Genomic DNA, 21,890 nt, shown 5'->3' with positions numbered 1-21,890 from the left:
TTCTTCACCTGAAGATAAATTCCTCTCTAAACAACAGCTCTGACACACAGTCTCCTTAAGCTGAGAGAGTGTGACAGGCCCACTGGACAAATACCAGTGAGTCCTGTCTACTTATTGGCTGCCATTTTGGATTAGTTTCTGAGAAGTTCCAAAATTCACTGTAATAACTTGTTGGAGTCCTGCTTTGTGGAGGAATCCCACCCCACTCCCAGATGGTCATTTAGCTCACCTAGGACACGCCTGACAGCAGTCTGGAGGCAGAGACAATGCCAGCTTGGAGGGCAAGGTTTACTGTTTTTGGACAGTTGCTGCCTACTGCCTGGCTCTATGCAGGCTCGGTTCAGTAAGTCTGGGTCTATTTGGAATGCGGCCCCATGGGTTACATCACTTAGAATTCCCTTCAGAGACTTTACAGGCCATCAGGACTAAGCCCTTCTCAGAAAGGAGTCGAAATGGCAAGGATGGCTCTCTCTGGGCAGCCTTCTGGAGACCCCACGTCAGCAGCACCCTCAGGCAACCAGAGCACTGCTACAATATCCTCAGAGGTACATGCACAATGATTACAATTGCATGATGCCGGTGGGGCAAGTCAGCTTTTCCAGAACAGCACTCAATAGTATTAGCAACCGAGGATCTGAACATGAGTCTTCAAGGTGGCGGTACTGCAGTCGACCCCCCCCTTCCCCAGTCACAAACACTGTGTGATACAGGCTCTAGCTTCCCTGTCGTGTAAGGACGAGGGCTTCAGGGCAGCACACACTGAGTTTCTTTTTGCCCTTCCCTTAGATTCAACCCAGACATGGGTGCGGACCGCTGGGAAGGTTGGTGAGAACGTCTTCAGAAACACACATGGTGCCCCAAGGCTATGAACCACAATCTACTTGTACAAGCCCACAGTTGCCAACAGCACCCCGTCCTTCCTTCCGATGACCTCTTGCTCTGCCAGTCACTGAGGGGGCCACAGAGGACACAGGCTGCCTGTGGCAAGTGCCCTCCACCCCTTCAAGGCTTGTCAGGGAGGGGAAGGGAGAGGCAGGAGTAATTCCAGTAAGGCCTCCCGCTGGGCTCCCTGCCATCCACAAGGCCTTAATTCAGCTCAGGGCCATGGGTGATGTCCCACTCTGGCCACGGAAGGAGGACAGACTTGAAAGTTGCCTCTTTAGAGGCTGCTTTGTTCAGTGTTTGATTTACCCAGGTAGGGCCTGTTTGGTGGGTGGGGCCTGGGATTGGAGCCTAATTAAGTTGCCCCATTAATTGTAATTTATCAGGTTGGGGTGGAAGGAGGGCAGAGGTGATGAACCATTCAAAGAGGGCAGGAAGGAGGAAGTGTGTGGAAAAGGTTCTCTGTAAGTTTACAAATATACAAAAACAAAAAGCACATCTTTCAAATAAAAATGACTACATTTTTATCTGGCAAAAAGTTGTATACACATGATTTAAATTTTTTTTTAATTTCAACAGTTTTTGGCAATCTTAATAAAGTACAATATATTACAACCAAACCAAAAAATAGTTGTTTAAGTAACAGCTGTTAAGAGTGACGTGATCCCTGATGCCCAGCCTCCCTCCCCACCCCCCCCACTCCCAGAGACAGAGAGAAAAGAAAAATCCTCCCATCCTGATAAGCTCCTTTCCCACCCCCCCTTAGGAAGCTAACCAATAGGAAGCAACACAACAAGCGAGTAGTGTCAAAGGAAGCCGGCCGGGCAGGCTGCATATTAGCAGGAGCAGCCTCCCTCGCTGGCTGGGGGCTCCTGGGGCTTGTCCAGCTTGATGTCGATCACTGCAGGGGGCCGGGCTAAGGAAGATGACTGCCAAGAAGCTGCCACCCTGGCTCCTGTCCCTGGGCACCCCTCAGCTGCCCTGTGCAGGTGCTCCGTCCTTGCACCAATGCCTAGGGACTCCGGTCTTTGCTGGGCCTGGGGAGGAAGGACGCAGGGTCACCAGCTCCCACCGCTCTTTTTCCCACAACCCCTCCCCCTCCCCCACCCAAAGCAAAGCCGGCCTTGGGCTGTGGGATGACCGCGGAAACACGGGCACAACAGGCCCTTCCTCAGAAGCTTTCCCAGTAACCAGGGCCCCAGCCTTGTCAGCAGTCAGTCCTGTCCTCAAGTGCACTGGAAGTGGACGGCCTGCTGGCCACCCATGGACTCCCATGTCTGAGCCCAGGCCTAGGGGGGGCCCTGCCCTAGCCAGTCGCAGCCACGGTGACCCCTCGAGCTCTAGTCAGGGTGTGTCACTTAGACTCCGAGGATGCTGCTGAGGGGAAGCCACAGCTCTGGGAAAGGCCTCCAGCCCCTCCCACGGGCGCGCTGGGGACTGTGGGTGGAGGAGTACCCGTCAGAACCACCCGAGGAACGGGTTCAGAATGCCCAGCCAGGCTGCTGCGCCCCCTGGGCCCGCTGTGGGGCGGCACTGGGTGGCAGACGGGGTGGATGCACAGGGGGCGCTGCTGTGGGGCCTGCTGTGGCCGTCCTACGTGTTTCCGTGGCCCCTGTTTAAGGACTATGCGAGAGACTCTTTTTGGCTTTACGTACTATAAAGAGCCAGGCTTCTAAAGACCCCATTTTCCCTCCTTGCCACTCTGGCCATGGCATATATTTTGAGTATGACTTTCCGACTTCCCCTATTTTTATTTTCCCTACACCTACACAAATAACATTTTTCTCTTGTGTATATATACATGAACACATTTTTTTTGGTAACATGGCAGAGTATAAACAAACAACTGCCTTCCTTCCCACTGGGCCAGACTACCTCTCTGAACCTCTCAGCTTGGGTGCGGTCTGAGGTTTAGGGCAGGCTGTGCGAGTGGCCGCAGACCCTGTCCCACAGAGCAGTGGGCGCTCTGGGGCTGTGCAGGGCCGGGCCCAGGGAGCGGGCAGGACACGGGAGGAGGTATCTGTGGGGGAAACGGTCTTGTGGAGACTAGGCTGAACCGTGTTCTGGGTGTACAGAAACCTTCCATGCAGTGGAGGGTCTACTGGTACCCATGAAATACAAAGTGATGCTCACTGCGAACATGGGCAGTTAACTATTTCTCACTCCCCGCCCCACATGGTCATTCACATCCATCTGGTACCCCTCAATGATTTGGAAATAGAAACTTAGACTGTTCGAGCTGGACGAGGTCTTAGAGCCCTTGGAGTTCAGCCTTGTCCCAGTCCAGAGGAGGGCCCACACCATACTCCTCAGCAGGGAAGGATGGGCTGGAGACCAGGCGTGGGCTCGCCCGCTGTTCAAAAGTACTAAGTGAATACGTCAATGGACAAATGCCTTCTCCAGCACATCTTTCACTCACTTATCAAAGGAAAAGGATACTCCCTTCTTTGCTTTTCTCCTGGACATTCTCCATTCCAGGCAGAGCTGACGCCACACGTCGGAAGAGCTGGAGAGAGGGGGAGACGCAGCATGAGCCCCTGGCCCCATCCTCCCGGCCCCCCCCCCACTCTGTCTCCACCCTCTTGCCTCTTCTCGTCCTGACCGGGGGCCTTGTTCTCTTGTCTGTCCTGCTAACTGTGCCCTGGAGGGCAGGGGCTGCACCTAACTTCTCTCTCCCTTGCCCCTAGGGCCTGTCACAGGTCTGGGCCCTGACAGGCCTCTCACCTAGGCAGGCTGACCACGGGTCACCAGGAGCTGAGCACAGGTCATGCCGACTGTAAGGGACCTACCCCGGTGCACAAAATGCTCTAGGCCCCGGGAGGCAAGCCCTTAGGCGGGCTTCTGTTCCACTGCCTGTGTGGGGACCAGGTCTGGGGAAGCAACTTTTGACCTGCCCTTGAAACAAATGACCCTCTCCTCATGGGGGTCCTGCGGGTCCACAGGCACCGAGGCAGCAGGGTGCTGGGAGCCAGGGCGGCGCAGTCACATTGGAAGGAGAGATTTCCAAGAGAATAAGCACACAGGACTGTGAATGTGATGCTGTGGGTTTGTTGGGTGTGGGTGTTAGTGTGATGTGTACGTTGTGTGTAGAGGTGTATGTGTGGAAGATGTGGATGTGCGGTGTGTGTGTGTGTGTGTGTGAATTTGTGTGAGTGGGGGGATTGTGTGTAGAGTGTGTGCTCATGTGCGGTTTCTGTGTAAGTCTGTGTAAGCGCACGGGGAGACCTGTGTGGTGTGTGCATGCATGCGTGCACACTGGGGCAGGGGTAGGCGGGGATGTCAGGCAGGGCAGACATGGAACCTAGGAGGTGACAAGTACAAAACACAAGTATAAGGCACCAGAAGATTCTGAACACCCCCTCTCTCCCCATATACTCCAACTTTGGGGACTCCTTGAGCTAAGGAGGGCGTGTCTTGTTCATGCTCTCACCCTAGAGCCCAGGAGCACCCAGGCTGAGTGACAGGGCCAAAGGTGGTGAGGGCCTGAGTGGGGAAGTCACTGGTGGGCCTGGTAGGGTATGGGATGTGGGAAGGATACAGATGGGGTTCCGAAGTGGGGCAGAAAGAAGTGAGCCAGGGTGGAGGGGGCCAGGTCACTCCTGAGCTTTCCTTCATGGCCTTGCCCCAGGCAGCCCTGCTCTGCCTGCCTGTCTGTAAAAACGGTCACAGCCTCTGCCAGTGGCCAAACTGCCAGTTAGAAGGAAACTCCCGGGGTCACATGTGGGGCTCTGAGAGCAGATACGATCAGGCTTAAGAGTCCAGGAGTGTGCACGGCATGAAGACTCCTCCTCTGAGCCACAGAGTTTGAACTGACCACATTTAATTCCTGCTTAGACCAACACCTGGGTTCCAAAGCATTCTGAAAAGGGAGGCATCGGTGTCTCCCTGCCCCTGACCACTAGGGCAGAAGCTACCTGCCTTATGGACTGCTGCCCACTGCTTCCGGGAGGCGGGACTTGCCATCAGGGCCACACAAAGCAGCAACCCAGTGCCTCCTATGTGCCTCCAGGGACAGGTAGCTCCTGCTCTCAGAGACACCGGAGCAGCACTGGGAAGGGCATGGGTGTGAGCAGAGCCATGCTGAGGGCGCTCTAATTGGGGAGGAAGACAATGAGGCCTGGGGGCTATGGGGCCCCTCATTCTGTCTCTCCGCTCCTCTGCCACCTTCCCCAATGCCACGGGCACTGCCCCTGTCGGGTGAACCTTCACTGTATCCAGGCCAAGAGCTGATGGGCAGCTTGTGTAGCGCTCCCAGGCTCTGCTCGGGGCGGCTGAGCAGAAGGGGCCCCCCCGACCCCCACCAAGCCATGCTCCACACTCGGAGTCCCCTCCCCATGCCACAGCACCCCTCCTGCCGCACCTTTGCTCAGGCGTTACCCTTTGTCTGGAACACCCTCCCTCTTCACCTCTTCAAGCCCTCTCTTCCTTGACGGCAGGGGCTCCTAACCTTTTGCGAACCAGAGACCTCTCTGGCACGTCTGCTGAGCCTATGGGCTCCTCATAAGTGTGTGAAGTCAGTGACGCAGGAGTGCGGAGGAAACCATTCAGAATTGAAATACGCTTGAAAATCTTTGAAGACACCAGTTGGTTACGCAGCAGCATCTGTGTTTCCAGCCGCAGGTCAAGTCACACAGCTCCCCCCCACCGCCCACCCAGCGAACTGGTGTGGTGACGCACGTAAAGGCCAAGAGACCTGTAACACCGCGAGGGGACAAGAAAATGGCGGGGATCTGTACTGTGATCAAGCCACGGGTGCCACCACCAGCACAGAGTCCTGCTGCCTGCATTCACGGCTGAAGGAGGGGCTGAAGGGCCGTCAGAGGTGCGTGAAGATGGAGGGGTGGCTCTTTCCGACCCAAGTCTGCTCACCTGTGGACTCCCATCCTTGGGGGTCCGTGGACCTAGGGAAGCCCCTGGCGGCGAGGCTCGGCCGTAACCTCCTCAACGGCTTCTCTGACCATCCTGATTCCCCGGGCCTCCTGCCCCCTCTCCCCCGCCACACTGCAAGCTCCAACAACACCAGGCGGGCTCCTCCCTCCAAGCTCGCCTGGCCCTCCGCAGCCCTGAGCACTTGCCAAGCGCAAGGCATGAACCCCCAAATGCTAGTCGGACTGAATTTCCCGCACCCCTATCCCAAGTGAGGTAAGATGCTAGGGAGATACTGCTGCTCTCAGCAGGAAGTTAGTGGCTGGTTACCCAGCATGTTACGGGGCCATGCGACTGGTTGCTGTGTGGTGGCTAAGGATGACATGCTCCGGACACGCCCGGAGAGTGAGTGCTCTTACCCTCCCTCGTGCTTTCTCAGCTCTAGGATTAGCTCGTTTCCCATTAGGTGGGGTTCATGGTGCTCTGGTTGCTTGCCCCAACCTGGTCACTAGCCCCTCAGGGCAAGTTGGAGCCGGGCCCGTGACTGACCGGGCAGGAAGCCACACGTGGCCCCTTGGCCAGGCTGGCGAGGATCAGCGCCAGGTGCGTCCTACCTGCTTCACGTTGTAGCCGGTCTTTGCGCTGGTCTCGATGAACATGACGCTCAGTTCTTTGGCGCGCTGCTCTCCCTCCTCGATGGTTATCTGCCTGTGAGTGAGGGGAGACGGGAAAATGAGCCGCCCCGTAGAGGCGGGGGGAGCAGCCTGAGATTAGGAGGGCCTAGGCCCCGAGTCAACCCTGAGGACAGGGCTCGGATCCAGGGCCCCCGTCCAGGATGAAGGGCACGGGGCCACAGCAGGACACCAGCTTCCCCCCCATTTCTCTTCCATGGTGCCTCCCAGCTCAGGAGCAGGCCCTGTGGCAGGCGGTGGACCTTCCCAACAATCAACAGAACTGTCCCATGCACCTGTGTCTAGAAAGTACTTTGAACCACACAGCGCCTCTCAGGTGGTGTCATCAGTCCCCTTCTCCACAGGAGGACAGTGAGGTTAAAAGTGACTGCCTCCAGGTTGTACTGAGAGGTACTTAGCAAAAGAACTGGGCTTTGAGTCCCATTTCCCTTACTTCAAGGACAGGACTCTAATGAAGCAGACTCTAAGTCAGATAATTCTGTAGATGGTCAGAGTACACTCCAGGAGGCCAGCAGTCCAGACCTGTTGCTTTATCTGACCAAGCCCGGTCCCATGAGATAAGTGGATGAATGGATGCAGGCGGCACCTGAGTCAGCCCTGTCTGTGCACTGGAGGCACAGCAAAGAGGAAATTCTGCACGTTCACACCTGGGGATCAGAACCTTATCCCGGCACAGGCATTTCGTGGGGGCAGAGACACAAAGCAGAAGCAGAAGCCAATGAGGGCCCGAGGGACTGCTGTCTGCAGTTGCGCTGTGGCCACGGCCGGGCCCCAGACCGCACACTGCTGTGTGGGGCCGGGCGCACAGGGCTCCATGCAGACCTCTCGCAGAGGCGCGCCCTTGCAGACAGTGGAAGGTGGGGCTTCAGAGCTGAGCCGCTGTGGGCAAGGGTCTGCCAGGTGCTCTCAAAGCCTCCAGTGTCCCCAGGGGGCCTTCCTCAGATATATGGGGAGAGGTCGGAAGCACAGACTCACCATCTACGCATCCCAGCTGCAGGGGAGTGGAGGGTGGGCCGGGCCTGCCAGCATGCTGCACCTTGCACCCTCACACCTACCTCTTGTCGGCCAGGTCCGTCTTGTTGCCCACCAGCATGATGATAACATCGCTGCCCCTCTCTGTCCTGACATCGTCGATCCACTTAGAGGTCTGCTGGAAGGAGTTGAGATCTGGAGGTGAAAGGCGAGGAGACAACAGAGTGAGAGTCAGCCTGAGCAGGTAAAGGGCAAAGGTGGGAGGGAGCATGAGACCATGAGCAGGAGGGAGGGGCACTGTGCATCCTTACACCCGACCAGTGAGTCCGGGCCTTCTAGCGGGGGGTGTGGAGCGGGGGAGCATGTGTGTCTGTGGAGCTCCTGCCCCACGGCCCTGGAGAGACCCTCATGTTGCTGAACCACCCCCTGGGTTGGGGGGGGGTCACCCTGTTTGAAGGTCACTGTCATGATTTGCTACATAGACTAGTGGTTTTAGGGGCCCACCTGAGAATCAGACCTGACTTAGGGGGCTCAGAGCAGAGTGTGAGAAATGGGTGCACTGGAGTTGGCTGAGCTTGGAAACGTGTGTGCACGTGTGTATGCTGGTGGGGGACCAGAGCAGCTCCTGGGGTAGGAGGGCCCTACACAGTGGCCTCACACTGAGGGGGGGTGGCGCTCGGTCAAGACGAGAGTTTCCAAGGAGAACACTCAGGATCTGCAAGTAAGAGGAGGGGCAAGGTGGCCCCAAGAGAGACAACAGCACAAGAAGTAAGGCCATTTCAGGGCAGCCCTCTCCTCAGTCAGAAGATGTGACAGACCTTGGGGAGTGGTAGCAGGGCAATGCCCAGCACTCAGCAGCCCACACGCCCGAGGGGAGGAGAGGGAGCCTATCCCAGGAAGCCTCAGTTTCCCCCAGCCTGCTCTCCCTCCTGCTCACGTCAGGCTGCATGAACCCAGGCTGAAGGGCCCAGCTCCCACCTGTACTCAAGGTGTGTGGGGGGCCCACGGTCAGAGGGAGGCGTGGAAAGGGGAGATGGGCAGAGCCAGGGGCAGTGGGCTCGAAGCCTCCCCATGTGATTTCGGTGCTGTGGACAGCACCCAGGGTGTCCTCCCACCACAGCTGTGACCACAGCACAAGGGCTTACCAGGTGTGTTCTGTGACACCTGCCTGGGCAGCTGAGGCTCTGCACCAGCCCCTCCCCCTACCCCCATGATGAGTCTTCCTCAGGGCTGTGCAGTTCTCTCAAGAACTTGCCCTGGCCAGAAGAGCCACACGGTGTGGCTCTCCAGACCTGCTTGGCCTCCCCTCCCAGGAGAGCCTAGGAGGAGCCGGGATGCTGGCTGACAAAACAATGGCTGCTGGGTCACAGCTGGCCCAGACACCAGTGTCTTCTCCCTTCCTGACACATAAACACACACAAGTCACTCCATAGGGGTCTTTCTGGCCGTCAGGGCCAAGGAGGGCATGGAGGGGTGGCAGCAGGGCCAGCCTCACCTCTGCTCACCTCTACACACAGCCCCCTGCTCTGGGCAGGGCCAGCTCAATCCCATACACCTAGGCCTGTCACAGGAGGGTGGGGGAAGGTGGAAAACATGCTGGTGTTTGAAGGCAGCTCACCCCCCCACCACCAAGGACCTGTCTTCTTGCAGTCAAAAGACAAGCATCCACAGCATGCACGTGTGCACACACGTGCCGTGTGCACCTATGTAAGTGCACACACACACACACACACACACACAGGCCCTGGAGCCTGTGAGCCACCCTCCCTCTGGCAGCCAGGACCCACACTCACTTGTGATGTCGTACACCACCACAGCCACGGTGGAGTCCCGGATGTAGCTGGGAATCAGGCTGCGGAACCTCTCTTGGCCGGCTGTGTCCCAGAGCTGCAGCCGCACCTGTCACAAGGAGGGCAGGGGCGTCAGTGTAATCCTCCTGGTGGAGTGGGGGCTGGAGGAGGGCCCTGGCCCTGTGACGCGGCCTCTGCCAGCTCTGCGGTAGGCAGGGGCTCTCTCAGTGGTGCCCAGCTAAAGGCTCCAGCTGGTAAGTCCAAAGGAGCCCTCCCTGTGCTTCTCGTTCTAAAGTCAGGCACTCACCGTACGATCCTCCAAGTACATGGTTTTTGACAAGAAGTCAATCCCAATGGTGGCCTATTAGAGAAAAACATGGAAAGGTTAAAACTGAAAAGTCTCAGGCAAAGGGGCAAAAGCTCAGCAATCCAGACAGTGATAGCCACTAAGAGAGGGACACCCACGCCAAGCCTAAGGCAAGTCCTGCTCTGCTGTCCCTGCCTGACCCCCACGCTCAACAGTGAACCCGGTCATGTCCCTCAGAGGAAGTGGGCTGGAGCCAAGTAAGGGTGAGGACAGGTTTTCAGGGAGGTACAAAAGGGCTTTGTGAAGGGGACAGGAGAACCAGGTGAGGAGCTTCCCCAGGGTCAAGGCCACTGGCAAGTGTATCTCCTGCCCTCCTCAGGTGGAGGCCTCGTCTCCCTGCCCAAGCCTGCTTGACCTCACTCGCTCCCACCCTCACAGCCTCCCTGCGAGGCTGCTGGAATTCGGATACCCAGGCTCGAGTTCCTCACTGCCCCCGGCAGGCAGGGGCAGGGTGGAGAGCAGGGCAGCTTGCTGCTGTGTGGGCAGCAGAGACCAGCTGGGCTTCCTCAGGGCCATCACAAACCACCCAGAGCAGCATCTTCCTGGGAAATCACAGTGACCCTTTCCTACCCAAAGCAACATATTAGGAGCCAACTGTCCCCAGCACACCTAGGCCATACCTGTGCACTCTTTCCTGGCACTGGGGAAGGCAGCTGGGCACGGTGCAGTCAGCCTTGTGGCCAGATGGCCAGGACCCACCACTCACTGTGTGACCTTGGGCAGGCCACCTAACCTCTCTGGGCTCACCTGCCCACAGCATGATAGGAGCCACAGCCCTCCTATGATAGGAGCTAAGATGCTGTTGGTGTGAAATGGAGATGTCACTGCTATGCAGTTAATAATAATGAAGACTCAGACATAGCCTGAACATCTAGGACACTGATTAAGTACAGCGTGGCACACCCATGTGATCAGAATCCTTGGCAGCCATTTAAAATCATGACTCCACCCCCAAACTGCTAGAACTCATACAGGAATTCAGTAAAGTGGCAGGATATAAAATCAATGCACAGAAATCAGTGGCATTCCTATACACCAACAACAGTACAGAAGAAAGAGAAATTAAGGAGTCGATCCCATTTACAATTGTACCCAAAACCATAAGATACCTAGGAATAAATCTAACCAAAGAGGCAAAAAATCTGTACTCAGAAAACTATAAAATACTCATGAAAGAAATTGAGGAAGACACAAAGAAATGGAAAAATGTTCCATGCTCATGGATTGGAAGAACAAATATTGTGAAGATGTCAATGCTACCTAGAGCAATCTACACATTCAATGCAATCCCCATCAAAATACCATCCACTTTTTTCCAAGAAATGGAGCAAATCATCCTAAAATTTGTATGGAACCAGAAGAGACCCCCGAATAGCCAAAGGAATGTTGAAAAGGAAAAGCAAAGCTGGCAGCATCACAATTCTGGACTTCCAGCTCTATTACAAAGCTGTCATCATCAAGACAGTATGGTACTGGCACAAAAACAGACACACAGATCAGTGGAACAGAACACAGAGCCCAGAAATGGACCCTCAACTCTATGGTCAACTCATCTTCGACAAAGCAGGAAAGAATGTCCAGTGGAAAAAAGACAGTCTCTTCAACAAATGATGTTGGGAAAATTGGACAGCCACATGCTGAAGAATGAAACTGGACCATTTCCTTACAACACACACAGAAATACACTCAAAATGGTTGAAAGACCTAAATGTGAGACAGGAGTCCATCAACATCCTAAAGGAGAACACAGGCAGCAACCTCTTCGACCTCAGCCACAGCAACTTCTTCCTAGAAATATCACCAAAGGGCAAAAATGAACTACTGGGACTTCATCGAGATAAGAAGCTTTTGCACAGCAGAAGAAACAGTCAACAAAACCAAAAGACAACCGATAGAATGGGAGAAGATATCTGCAAACGACATATCGGATAAAGGGCTAGTATCCAAAATCTATACAAACTTCTTAAACTCCACACCCAAAGAACAAATGATCCAATCAAGAAATGGGCAGAAGACTTGAACAGACATTTCTGCAAAGACATCCAAATGGCCAACAGACACATGAAAAAGTGCTCAACATCGCTCGGCATCAGGGAAATCCAAATCAAAACCTCAATGAGATACCACCTCACACCAGTCAGAATGGCTAAAATTAACAAGTCAGGAAACGACAGATGTTGGCGGGGATGCGGAGAAAGGGGAACCCTCCTCCACTGTTGGTGGGAATGCAAGCTGGTGCAACCACTCTGGAAAACAGTATGGAGGTTCCTCAAACAGTTGAAAATAGAGCTACCATATGACCCAGCAATTGCACTACTGGGTATTTACCCCAAAGATACAAATGTAGGGATCTGAAGGGGTACGTGCACCCCAATGTTTATAGCAGCAATGTCCACAATAGCCAAACCGTGGACAGAGCCAAGATGTCCATCGACAGATGAATGGATAAAGAAGATGTGGTATATATACACAATGGAATATTATGCAGCCATTACAAGGAATGAAATCTTGCCATTTGCAATGATGTGGATGGAACTAGAGGGTATTATACTGAGCAAAATAAGTCAATCAGAGAAAGACATGTATCATATGACTCACTGATATGAGGAATTCTTAATCTCAGGAAACAAACTGAGGGTTGCTGGAGTGGTGGGGGGTGGGAGGGATGGGGTGGCTGGGTGATAGACATTGGGGAGGGTATGTGCTATGGTGAGTGCTGTGAATTGTGCAAGACTGTTGAATCATAGACCTGTGCCTCTGAAACAAATAATACAATATATGTTAATTAAAAAAGAAGAAGAAGAAGAAGAAGGAGAAGAAGATAGCAGGAAGGGAAAAATGAAGGGGGGGAAATCGGAGGGGGAGACAAACCATGAGAGACTATGGACTCTGAGAAACAAACTGAGGGTTCTAGAGGGGAGGGGGGTGGGGGGATGGGTTAGCCTGGTGATGGGTATTAAGGAGGGCACGTTCTGCGCGGAGCACTGGGTGTTATACCAAACAATGAATCATGGAACACTACATCAAAAACTAATGATGTAACGTATGGTGATTAACATAATAAAAAAATAAATTAAAAATGCTCATTAATACAAAAATGAATAAATAAATAAATCATGTTCTTGAAAAATATTTAAGGATTTGAGGAAAGGGTCATCAAGTGAAAAAAAGCAGGCTGTAAACATCATGTATAGTGTGATCCCAATGTGATGAGCTGAAGTAAGAGAAGTATTTTTCATCTTTTCTTAGATACTAAAATGAAGGGAATACACTAAGCCTTAATAACACGAATGTGAATAATGGCATTCTGGGCAAATTCTTTTTTTTTGCTTCCTTCATTATAATTTCCTCTTTTTTCTACAATAAACGTGTAATAGTTCTAAAAGCAGAAACAGAATAAACAAAAATATAAGATTAAAAATAAGCTTAACTGTATGGGAAACTGTGCTGCGACTTCTGATTACAAAAACCCACAACCCAGGGAAGCCTGAGGAAATAGAAAAACCCATGTCTGCAGGTCCCAGGCGGTCTGCAAGCATGTTCATGTATATTCGGACCCCCCAACTCATTCCACAAAGGAGTTAAAGTGGCTGTATGCCCCCCAGAAACCTGCTTTAATGCAAAGTTGTGGAGTGTCGAGGCATCTCACAATTCTAGAACATGGGTGCTAGACACACACCTTAGACATAACCCAATCCAGCCGCTCACTTTGGAGATGAAAGACTAGGGAAGCTAAAGGGCATGCCTGGTGTGACTTTACGAGTCAGGGGCAGAGCTGCAAGGGTCAGCACTGAAAGCTTCATATCACTTGGGCTCCTTCTACCCCAGCTTGGCACACCTTTCCTATGTGGTGTAGTCACTGGGGAACAAGTCTGGAATCGACAAGTGGCTTCAGTCACACAACATTCACTAATGGATGAAGCGTGACAGTCCTCATCTTTTCCTACCCTTAAGGAGAAATGTGCAGACCAGGTGGAAATCTCTCACTTCATCAGTGCTCCATGCGCTTCCCAGGGAGCGCCAAGCTCCTTCAGTAAAGTGACCCTGGAGCTGAAAACCGGGTGTGTGACCTCAGGATTGGTGGCAGGGACTGCTGGCTATCCCCGATATGGTGTCCCTTTCTACTGTAATAGGATTCTAGATGTGTACATGGCTCAATGGCTGTCCCAAATGAAGATGGGATTTCCCAACTTCCTTTGCAGGTAGGTGGCTAAATTCTGGCCAGTGGGATGTGAAGGTGATGTAGGCATCTTCTGGGATGGGTCCTTCATGGGGGGTGGGGGACATGCTCACAGCTGCCCTCTTTCCCTTTCCTGCGGCTTAGAATGAAGACAGGTGGTGGTGAGTCACACTGGCCCATCCAGATGAAGATGATATAGGAGTGATGACAGAGCCACCAGATGGAGGAAGCCTGAGTCTCTGACCCAGGCAAGCCACCTCAATACCCTAGACTGCTTATACCCAGACTGTTGTGTGAAAGTGAATGAAACTTCTATTTTGCTTAAGCTACTGTTAGTTTGGGTTTCTTTTAACACAGACGAACAATAGTCTAACCAATAGACCAAAGAACCATGGAGAAACATATCCTTCAAAGATAGGCAACATGGACGGTTATGGTGATAAGAATTCTTGACATTCTTGTAACAATGACAACCCCAATCTACCTCATGTGGGCACAAGCCACTTCTGCTTCCATGGAGGACTGAGAAGTCACCAGATGACAAGAATTGTGCTATTTAGATCAAGCCTTGGCAAAGCTCAACTCAGTGGCCTCCACAACCATAAACGCCATTACTGAGGCCCACATACTTTATCTCCATCGCTCCTCACAAAAGCCTGACCACATGAATGGTACTGAGGAAAGCGTCTGGAAGAGGCCAACCTTCTCCCTCTCCAGCTCTCTCCCACCTTTAGTCCCACTTCCATGCTTCTTCCACATCAGAGAGACATCTGGTTCCTTAACTGGACCACTCTGTCCCCACCAAGCTAGGCCACTGAGCCACAGCAAACCTTTCCATGGCTGTACAGATTCTTGCCAAAGCACAGGCATTGTCCCTGGGAATGGCTGAACCATCAGCTCGGCCCAAAAATATATTCCTATGTTTAGTTTCCAATAATGGCTGAGTAGTTTCTATCAAGTTAACCCTCCCACAGATAACTATTATAAACTGTGGAAAATACAAGAAATAATTTTTAAGCACTGAAGAGTGATCAAAAGCTGGCAGAAAATGGAGGGGTTACAATCTCCGAAGGAAGGAAGAGAACAAAGTGAGATCTGACATTTAACCAATTTTTTCCCCTGAGGTACCTTCCTTGTCCTATAAGTTAGAAGGACTTGGTAAACACCTCAGGCTTTCCATGGGAAACCCAGAAGGGCTGGGTTTCATCTCAGGACTGAGGGTCACACCAGAGGACTGAAGGAAAAACCCAAAGTGACTTCTCTTAACAAAACTTAAACATGGTAAATAATCCCTGCCCCCGCCTCCCAAAAAAGATAAGCTGTCCACAATTTAACTGCCTATTAAAATAAAACTCAACACTCTTCAGAGGAAGGTAACAGAATCCAAGAATCTCTACAACTTATTACAGGCACACCTCATGTTACTATGCTTCACTTTATGGTACTTTGCAGATAACTGTTTTTCACAAATTGAAGGTCTGTGGGAACTCCGTGTAGAGCAAGTCTATTGGGGCCATTTTTCCAACAGCGTTTGCTCACTTTGTGTCTGTCACATTTTGATAATTCTCATAATATTTCAAAATTTTCATCATTATTACATTTTTTTGTGGTCATCTGTGATCAGTGACCTTTGGTGATACTACTATTATTGATTTGGAGTGCCATGAACTGCACTCATGTAAGACAGCGAACTTAATCCATAAATGTTGTGTGTATTCTGACTATTCCACCAACTGGCCATTCTTCAATCCCTCCCTTGCCTCAGGCCTCCCTATTCCCTGAGACACAACAATATGGAAATCAGGCCAATGAATAACCCACAATGGCCTCTAAGGGTTCATGTGAAAGGAAGAGCTGCCCATCTCTCACTTTAAATCTAAAGCTAGAAATGATTCAGCTTAGTGAGGAAGAATGTCGAAAGCTGAGATAGGTTGAAAGGTAGGCCTCTTGCACCACACGGTTAGCCACGTTGTGAACACAAAGGAAAAGTTCTTGAAGGAAATTAAGAGTGCTATTCCAGTGAACACATGGGCAATAAGAAAACAGCCATATTGCTGATATGGAGAAAGTGTTAGTGGTCTGAATGGAAGATCAAACCAGCCACAATATTCCCTTAAGCCAAAGCCTCATCCAGAGCAAGGCCCTGACTCTCTTGAATTCTATGAACACTGAGAGGTGAGAAAGCTGCAGAAGAAAAGTCTGAAGCCAGCACAGGTTTAAGGGAAGAAGCCATCTTCATAACGTCAAAGTGCAAGGTGAAGCAGCAAGTGCTGATGTAGAAGCTACAGCAAGTGATCCAGAAGATCGAGCTAAGATAACCAATGAAGGAGGATGCGCTAAGTAACAGATTTTCAGTGTAGACAAAACAGCCTTATGCTAGAAGAAGATGCCGTCTAGGACTTTCATAGCTAGCTAACGATTGATTGATTGATTGGAGAGAGGGAGAGAGCATGAGCAGTGGGGAGGGACAGAGGGAGAGGGAGAAGCAGGCTCCCCACTGAGCAGGGAGTCTGATGCAGGACTCGATCCCAGGACCCTGAAATCATGACCTGAGCTGAAGGCAGATGCTTAACCAACTAAGCCAACTAGGTACCCCTAGGACTTTCATAGCTAGAGAGGAGAAGTCAATGCCTGGCTTCAAAGCTCCAAAAGACAGGACTCCCTTGTTAAGGGCCAGTGCAGATGGTCACTTTAAGTTGAAGCCAGTGCTCATGTACTATTCCAAAATCCTAGGGTCCTAAAGAATTAAGCTCTGCCTGTGCTCTATAAATGCAACAATAAAACGTGGAGGACAGCACATCTATTCACAACATGGTTTACTGAATATTTTAAGCCCACTATTGAGACTTACTGCTCAGCAAAAAGGGATTCCTTTCAAAATATTATTGCCGATTAACAAAGCACCCAGTCATCCAAGAGCTATGACAGAGACGTACGATGAGATTAATGTTGTTTTTGCGCCTGCTAACACAACAACCATCCTGCAGCCCATGGATCAAGTTGTAATTCTGACTTTTAAGTCTTATTATTAAAGAAATACATTTCATAATCTCTAGCGGCCAGAGATTGCGGTTCGCCTGATGGATCTGGACAAAGTGAACTGAAACCTTCTGGAAAGGATTCACCATTCTAGATGCCATTAAGAACGTTTGTGATTCATGGGAAGAGGTCAAAACATAAACATTAACAAGAGTTTGGAAGTTGATTCCAGCACTCATGGATGACTTGGAGGGTTTAAGACTTCAGCAGAGGAAGTTAACTGGAGCAAGAGATCTAGAAGTGAAGCCTGAGGATGGGACTGAACTGCTGCAATCTCACAATACAACTTGAACAGATGAGGATTCGCTTCTTATGGAAGAGAAAAGAAAGTGGTTTCTTAAGATGGAATCTATTCCTGGTGAAGATGCTGTGAAGACTGTTGAAGTGACAACAAAGGACTGAGAATTTTTCATAAACTTAGTTGATAAAGCAGCAGCAGGATTTGAGAGGACTGATTGCAATTCTGAAAGAAGTTCTACTGTGGGTAAAAATGCTATCAAACAGCATCACATGCTACAGAGAAATCGTTTGTGAAAGAGTCAATTGCTGTGACAAACTTCATTGCTGTCTTATTTTAAAAGCCACTCAACCTTCAGCAATCACCATCCTGATCAGTCAGCAGCCACCAATACTGAGGCAAGACCCTCCACCAGCAAAATGATTACAACTTGCTGAAAGCTTAGATGACAGTATTTTATAATAATAAAGTTTTTTAAAGTAAGGTACATATGTTATTTTTTTAGTCATAATGTTATTATATGCTTAATAGACTATGGTGTGGTATAAACATAACTTTTATATTCACTGGGAAACCAAAAAATTCACTTGTTTCATTTTATCAGAATACGCAACTTTACTGCTACGGTCTGGAACCAAACCTGCAGTATCTCCAAGATATGTCTGTTTTCACAATGTCCACTACGCAATAAAACAGGGTTTAGACATGTGAAGGAGGAGGAAATTCAAGCCATAATCAAGAAAACAGAACCCCAAATGAACCAGATGCTGGATGAGCAGAGAAAGACTTCATAATAATTGTTAAAAGTATGTTACAAATACAAAGGAAAAGATGAATGATGGATTTCAAGAGGGATATATGGAAATTCTAAGAACAAAAACTGAAAACCTCAACTCTACAAAATACAATACCTGAACTAAAAATGCACAGGATTTGTGTTAACAGCAGCTAGAACGCTGCAGAAGAAAGGTCAGTGAACTTGAAGAGAGGCTAAAATAAATTGTTCAAACTGGAGCACAGAGAGAAAAAAAAGATACAATAAAAATGAACAGTCTCCAGAACTGCTAGGACAGTATCAAGTGATCTGCTATACATGCAATTGGTGTCCCACAGAGTAGACAGAATCAGCAAAAAGACTTCTGAAACAATAATAGCTAAAATTTTCTCTGGTTTGGTTAGAAACATCAACCCATGGTACCAAGAAGTTCAGTGAACCTACAACACGATAAAAGAAAACCACACCTGGGCACGTCACAGTCAAACTGCTGAAACCAAAAATACAGAGAAAACCTTGATAGCAGCCAGAAAACAGAAAGACACATTATACACAAGGGGAATAATGCCAAGAATGATGATTGATTTCTCATCAGAAACAATGGAAGACAAAAGACAGGGGAAAAGCATCTTTCAAGTTCCAAAAGAAACAGCATCACCGCCACCATCATGTCAGCCCACAATTCCACGGCCAGTGTCACTTTTGTTCAGAAATGAAGGAAAAATATTTTCAGATAAGGGGAAGCTGTGATAGTCTGTCACCAGTGGGCCCTAATTATAAGAAATGCTTTAGGCTACAGGAAAATGTTATGAATGGAAATTTGCATCTTTAAAGAAGGAATAGAAGAGCACCGCAAATGGTAAATCAATGCGTAAATATAAAAACATGTGACTTGTCCTCAATCACCTCCCAACTTCCATCCATATCAGCGATAGGTCATAACCTGCTCCCCTGTTCTTCCGTCCTCAGTGTGGCTCTCTCTCAGAAGATGGCCTCAAATCTCACTTTTCAGCATTAGGTATAAAGCACTTCGACTCTCTGCGTTTACCTTTAATACAACAACAGGGGTAGGCACGGTAACGGTGACGAAACACCCGAGTACTGAGCCTCTGCCAGCCATCGTGCGGGGTGCCTGACGTGCCTTACTGCACTGATCTCTTCTAGGAACTTCTTCCTTTCTCTGTTCCTAAAATGTTGCTTGGTGTTCTCTGTCCTGTGTCAGGAGACCTCATTACTCTCACAGCTTCAGTCTACATCGCAGGCCTTTCCTCTGTCCTGAGCCTCAGGTCCAGGTATCCGACTGTTTACTAGACATCTCACTAGACACGGTGTGTCCCACAGGGAGCCCATCATCTCCCTCCAGCAACGGCACCTCCACCACCCCAGGTGCCCAAGCCTCTGGAAGCCCTCCCGAGTCGCTGCTCTTCACCTGCTCTCTCGTCCGCTCCCTCAAATCGGAAGAATCACTGAGCTGATGACTTTGCCCCTGGAGCATTTCGCCTCTCCATTCTCAGCATCCCCATCAGCACTGCCCGGGGTTCTGACCTCAGACTTCTTTTGTCTGAATAACCTCAACAGCTTCCTGACTGGTCTCTCTGCCCTCAGGCTCTCCCCTTATAACTCATCTGTCATCCAGCACCAGGGTTATCTTTCCAAAACATAAATCTGATCACTTCATTCCCTCACTGTCCCTAGAAAATAGTCTAAACACTTCACTTGGTCTATAAACTGTTCAGGGCCTGCCCTTCACTTCCTCTGGTCTCATTTCCCTCATGTCCAGCTTTTACTTTATACTTTAATAATAATGCTCTGGTCAAGACACCACACACACAAGTCACTTTGTGTTTCTGTGCCTTATCTAATGCTGTTCCCTCCTCTGGAAGGTTCTTCCTCCCAGAGGAAGGTTTTCTTTAAAACCTATTCAGATTCAGCTCCTCTGCAAGCCAGATTCTGCAAGTCATTTTCTGAGCCCTCCGGTTGGCCTCAGGGCCCTTCACTTAACAGTTTCTATATGAAACTGGAAAGCTCTCATACCGGTCAGTCTCTACTACTGGCCAGTGATTCAGCGATTCTCAACATGTAGCACATGGCCCACTTGCTTCAGAAACACATCAGGAGCTTGTTAAACTTGCAGATGCCTGAGCCCCACCCAGACACACAGAGGCACAATCTCTGGGGTGTCAGTCTTGAACCAGAATTCCAGATAAGCCTACAGATAATTCATTTGTGCAGTGAAGTTTTGCAAACAACTGCCAAGACTCTGAGCTTGCGCTGTAATCAGCCAGAGGAGGCTGTGGTATCCAGAAGGAGGGGCAGACTCCCTACCTGGGGTGCGAGACAGAGGGAGATGCCCATGTACACAGAAGGTGCTATTCATGAGGAAACCAAGGCTCCTCCAGAAACTAAGGTCACGCGGGTGACCTGTGTGGCAGAAGCAGGATTTGAATGCAGGTCTCCCTTACTGCAAAGCCTCTGCTTTTGACTACTCAGCTTCCCAAAATCCCTTCATTTCTGAAGCTGTCACTGTCCCCTGAAGCTGTCATTGGGTTTGCACAGGGGTCACATCCTGTCTGGCTTCCTATTGTCAGACTCTTAGGGTCATTAGCCATAATAGCTCAGCAGAGCCCACCTAAGAGGAACTGCATTTGCATTTTAACAAGGACAACAAAAGTCAGCTCTCTAAGGACTGAGCAAAAACAAGAACTTTTAAGATGGCCTTGGCTGGGCCTTGGTTGCCAGGAAATTTCTAGCTCCTTGGCATCATCCATTTTCCCAGACACAAGGCACAAGCAGTTGGCCCCACACCATTGCCAGCTGGAGCCCATCTCTCAGACCCTGGGCAGCTCCTTTCTGGCAAGCACTGCAAGTAAGTAATACTCACTTTCTCATCCTCGAATGCCTACTATGTGTTGGTCACAGAGCTGAACGAGCCCCCATCCCTGCCCATGAGCAGCTGTTGCCTGCCCTGGAATGCTCCTCCACATGGTTAATGCCTAGTCAGAGTTTCAGACCCATCCCTGCACTTCCAACCTTTCTGAGGAGCTAAGATTAGCACACAGAACTGTGGTCCTTGACGGATGGAAAGGACCAGTGTGGTGAGAAGGACTCTAAGAGAAGGGGGACCCTGCTTCTGATTTCCTGAGGCAAGATGAGGGAAATATGCAAGTCCTCAAGTGAATACTAACTTTCCAGCAGGTGAAAATGGGGGTGTAGTGGAGGATGGGAAATGTGGGGAGAAAAGCCCAGATGGAGGGAATGGGAGAGTTCTGATTTCCATCATGGCAGAGCTCCTATCAGACCAACCTGCTTGCAGATTGCTATTATAAACTCTGAACAGAATACAACGAACAATTATCTGAAGGCACTGCAAAGGGACCAAAAGCAGGTAGAAACTGGAGGGGAGTCAACTTAAAAAAACGGGAACAGCCCTGGGTGAAGTTCCTGTTTATATTATGACTGCTGACTCACCTGAGGGCAGCCCTGGCTGGAGCTCAGGGGTCGCTAAAATTTGGCAAGAAACCCACAGTCCTACTATTTGAGAAACAAGTCAGATCCCAAAGCTACCACAACTGCCAGAAAATGTGGGAAATCCTAAACATGAGAAAGCCACAGGGAGGGCACTCCAAATTCTACATATGAAAGCTGCCCAAATCTCTGAAGGACCCAAGCCGACCCCAAGCAGCCTACCTAAATCGGAAAACAAAACAGAACAAACAAATCTGATAGGACTTTAATTTGTTGCCTACTACAGGGAAGTGAATGGAGAATCTGGATCCACAAATATTCTTCCAAAGGAACAAACAGAAGCCACAGTATTAATCACAACGTGTAGGATAAATCTTGATTTACTGAGCATATGAAGTGCAAACCATATTCAAGAAAAAAGAGAACAGGTGGAGACCAATGTTGAGGTGACCCAGATACTGAAGGTAGCAAACAGTTTAAAGTAGCTAATATGATTATGCTCAAATATATAGAGAAATATGCTCATAACCAAGGCACAGATTAAAAAAAAATCTCAGCAGAGAAAGAGAAACTATACAGGAGAACCAAATACAAACTTAGAACTGAAAAATAAATATCTGAAAT

At 50.0% G+C, this 21,890-nt stretch overlaps 1 protein-coding gene across 2 annotated transcripts in view; it reads right to left on the bottom strand.

Annotated features, from left to right (window-relative positions):
* Positions 1-1,115: 1,115 nt before the first annotated feature.
* RAB6B (RAB6B, member RAS oncogene family) overlaps positions 1,116-21,890 on the bottom strand; it is a 58,049-nt gene continuing 37,274 nt past the window's right edge. Inside the window, exons 3-8 of one of the 2 annotated variants that reach the window (XM_025870512.2) lie at positions 9,510-9,563; positions 9,206-9,311; positions 7,496-7,607; positions 6,363-6,456; positions 3,322-3,388; positions 1,116-1,783 (exon numbers count right to left, since the gene is read on the bottom strand). In XM_025870512.2, the coding sequence (XP_025726297.1) occupies positions 1,719-1,783; positions 3,322-3,388; positions 6,363-6,456; positions 7,496-7,607; positions 9,206-9,311; positions 9,510-9,563 (498 nt within the window). In that variant the 3' untranslated portion in view covers positions 1,116-1,718. Of the gene's footprint in view, positions 1,784-1,865; positions 1,920-3,301; positions 3,389-6,362; positions 6,457-7,495; positions 7,608-9,205; positions 9,312-9,509; positions 9,564-21,890 lie in introns of those variants that run through there. The other variant, XM_073899857.1, reaches the window with a different exon arrangement.

The sequence above is a fragment of the Callorhinus ursinus genome, unplaced genomic scaffold (assembly GCF_003265705.2).
Source record: "Callorhinus ursinus isolate GAN/ISIS: 27379988/994484 unplaced genomic scaffold, GSC_fseal_2.0 scaffold1, whole genome shotgun sequence".
Lineage (NCBI taxonomy): Eukaryota > Metazoa > Chordata > Mammalia > Carnivora > Otariidae > Callorhinus > Callorhinus ursinus.
Note: the sequence above shows the minus strand (reverse complement) of the source record. Positions and strands in the feature narration are given on the sequence as shown.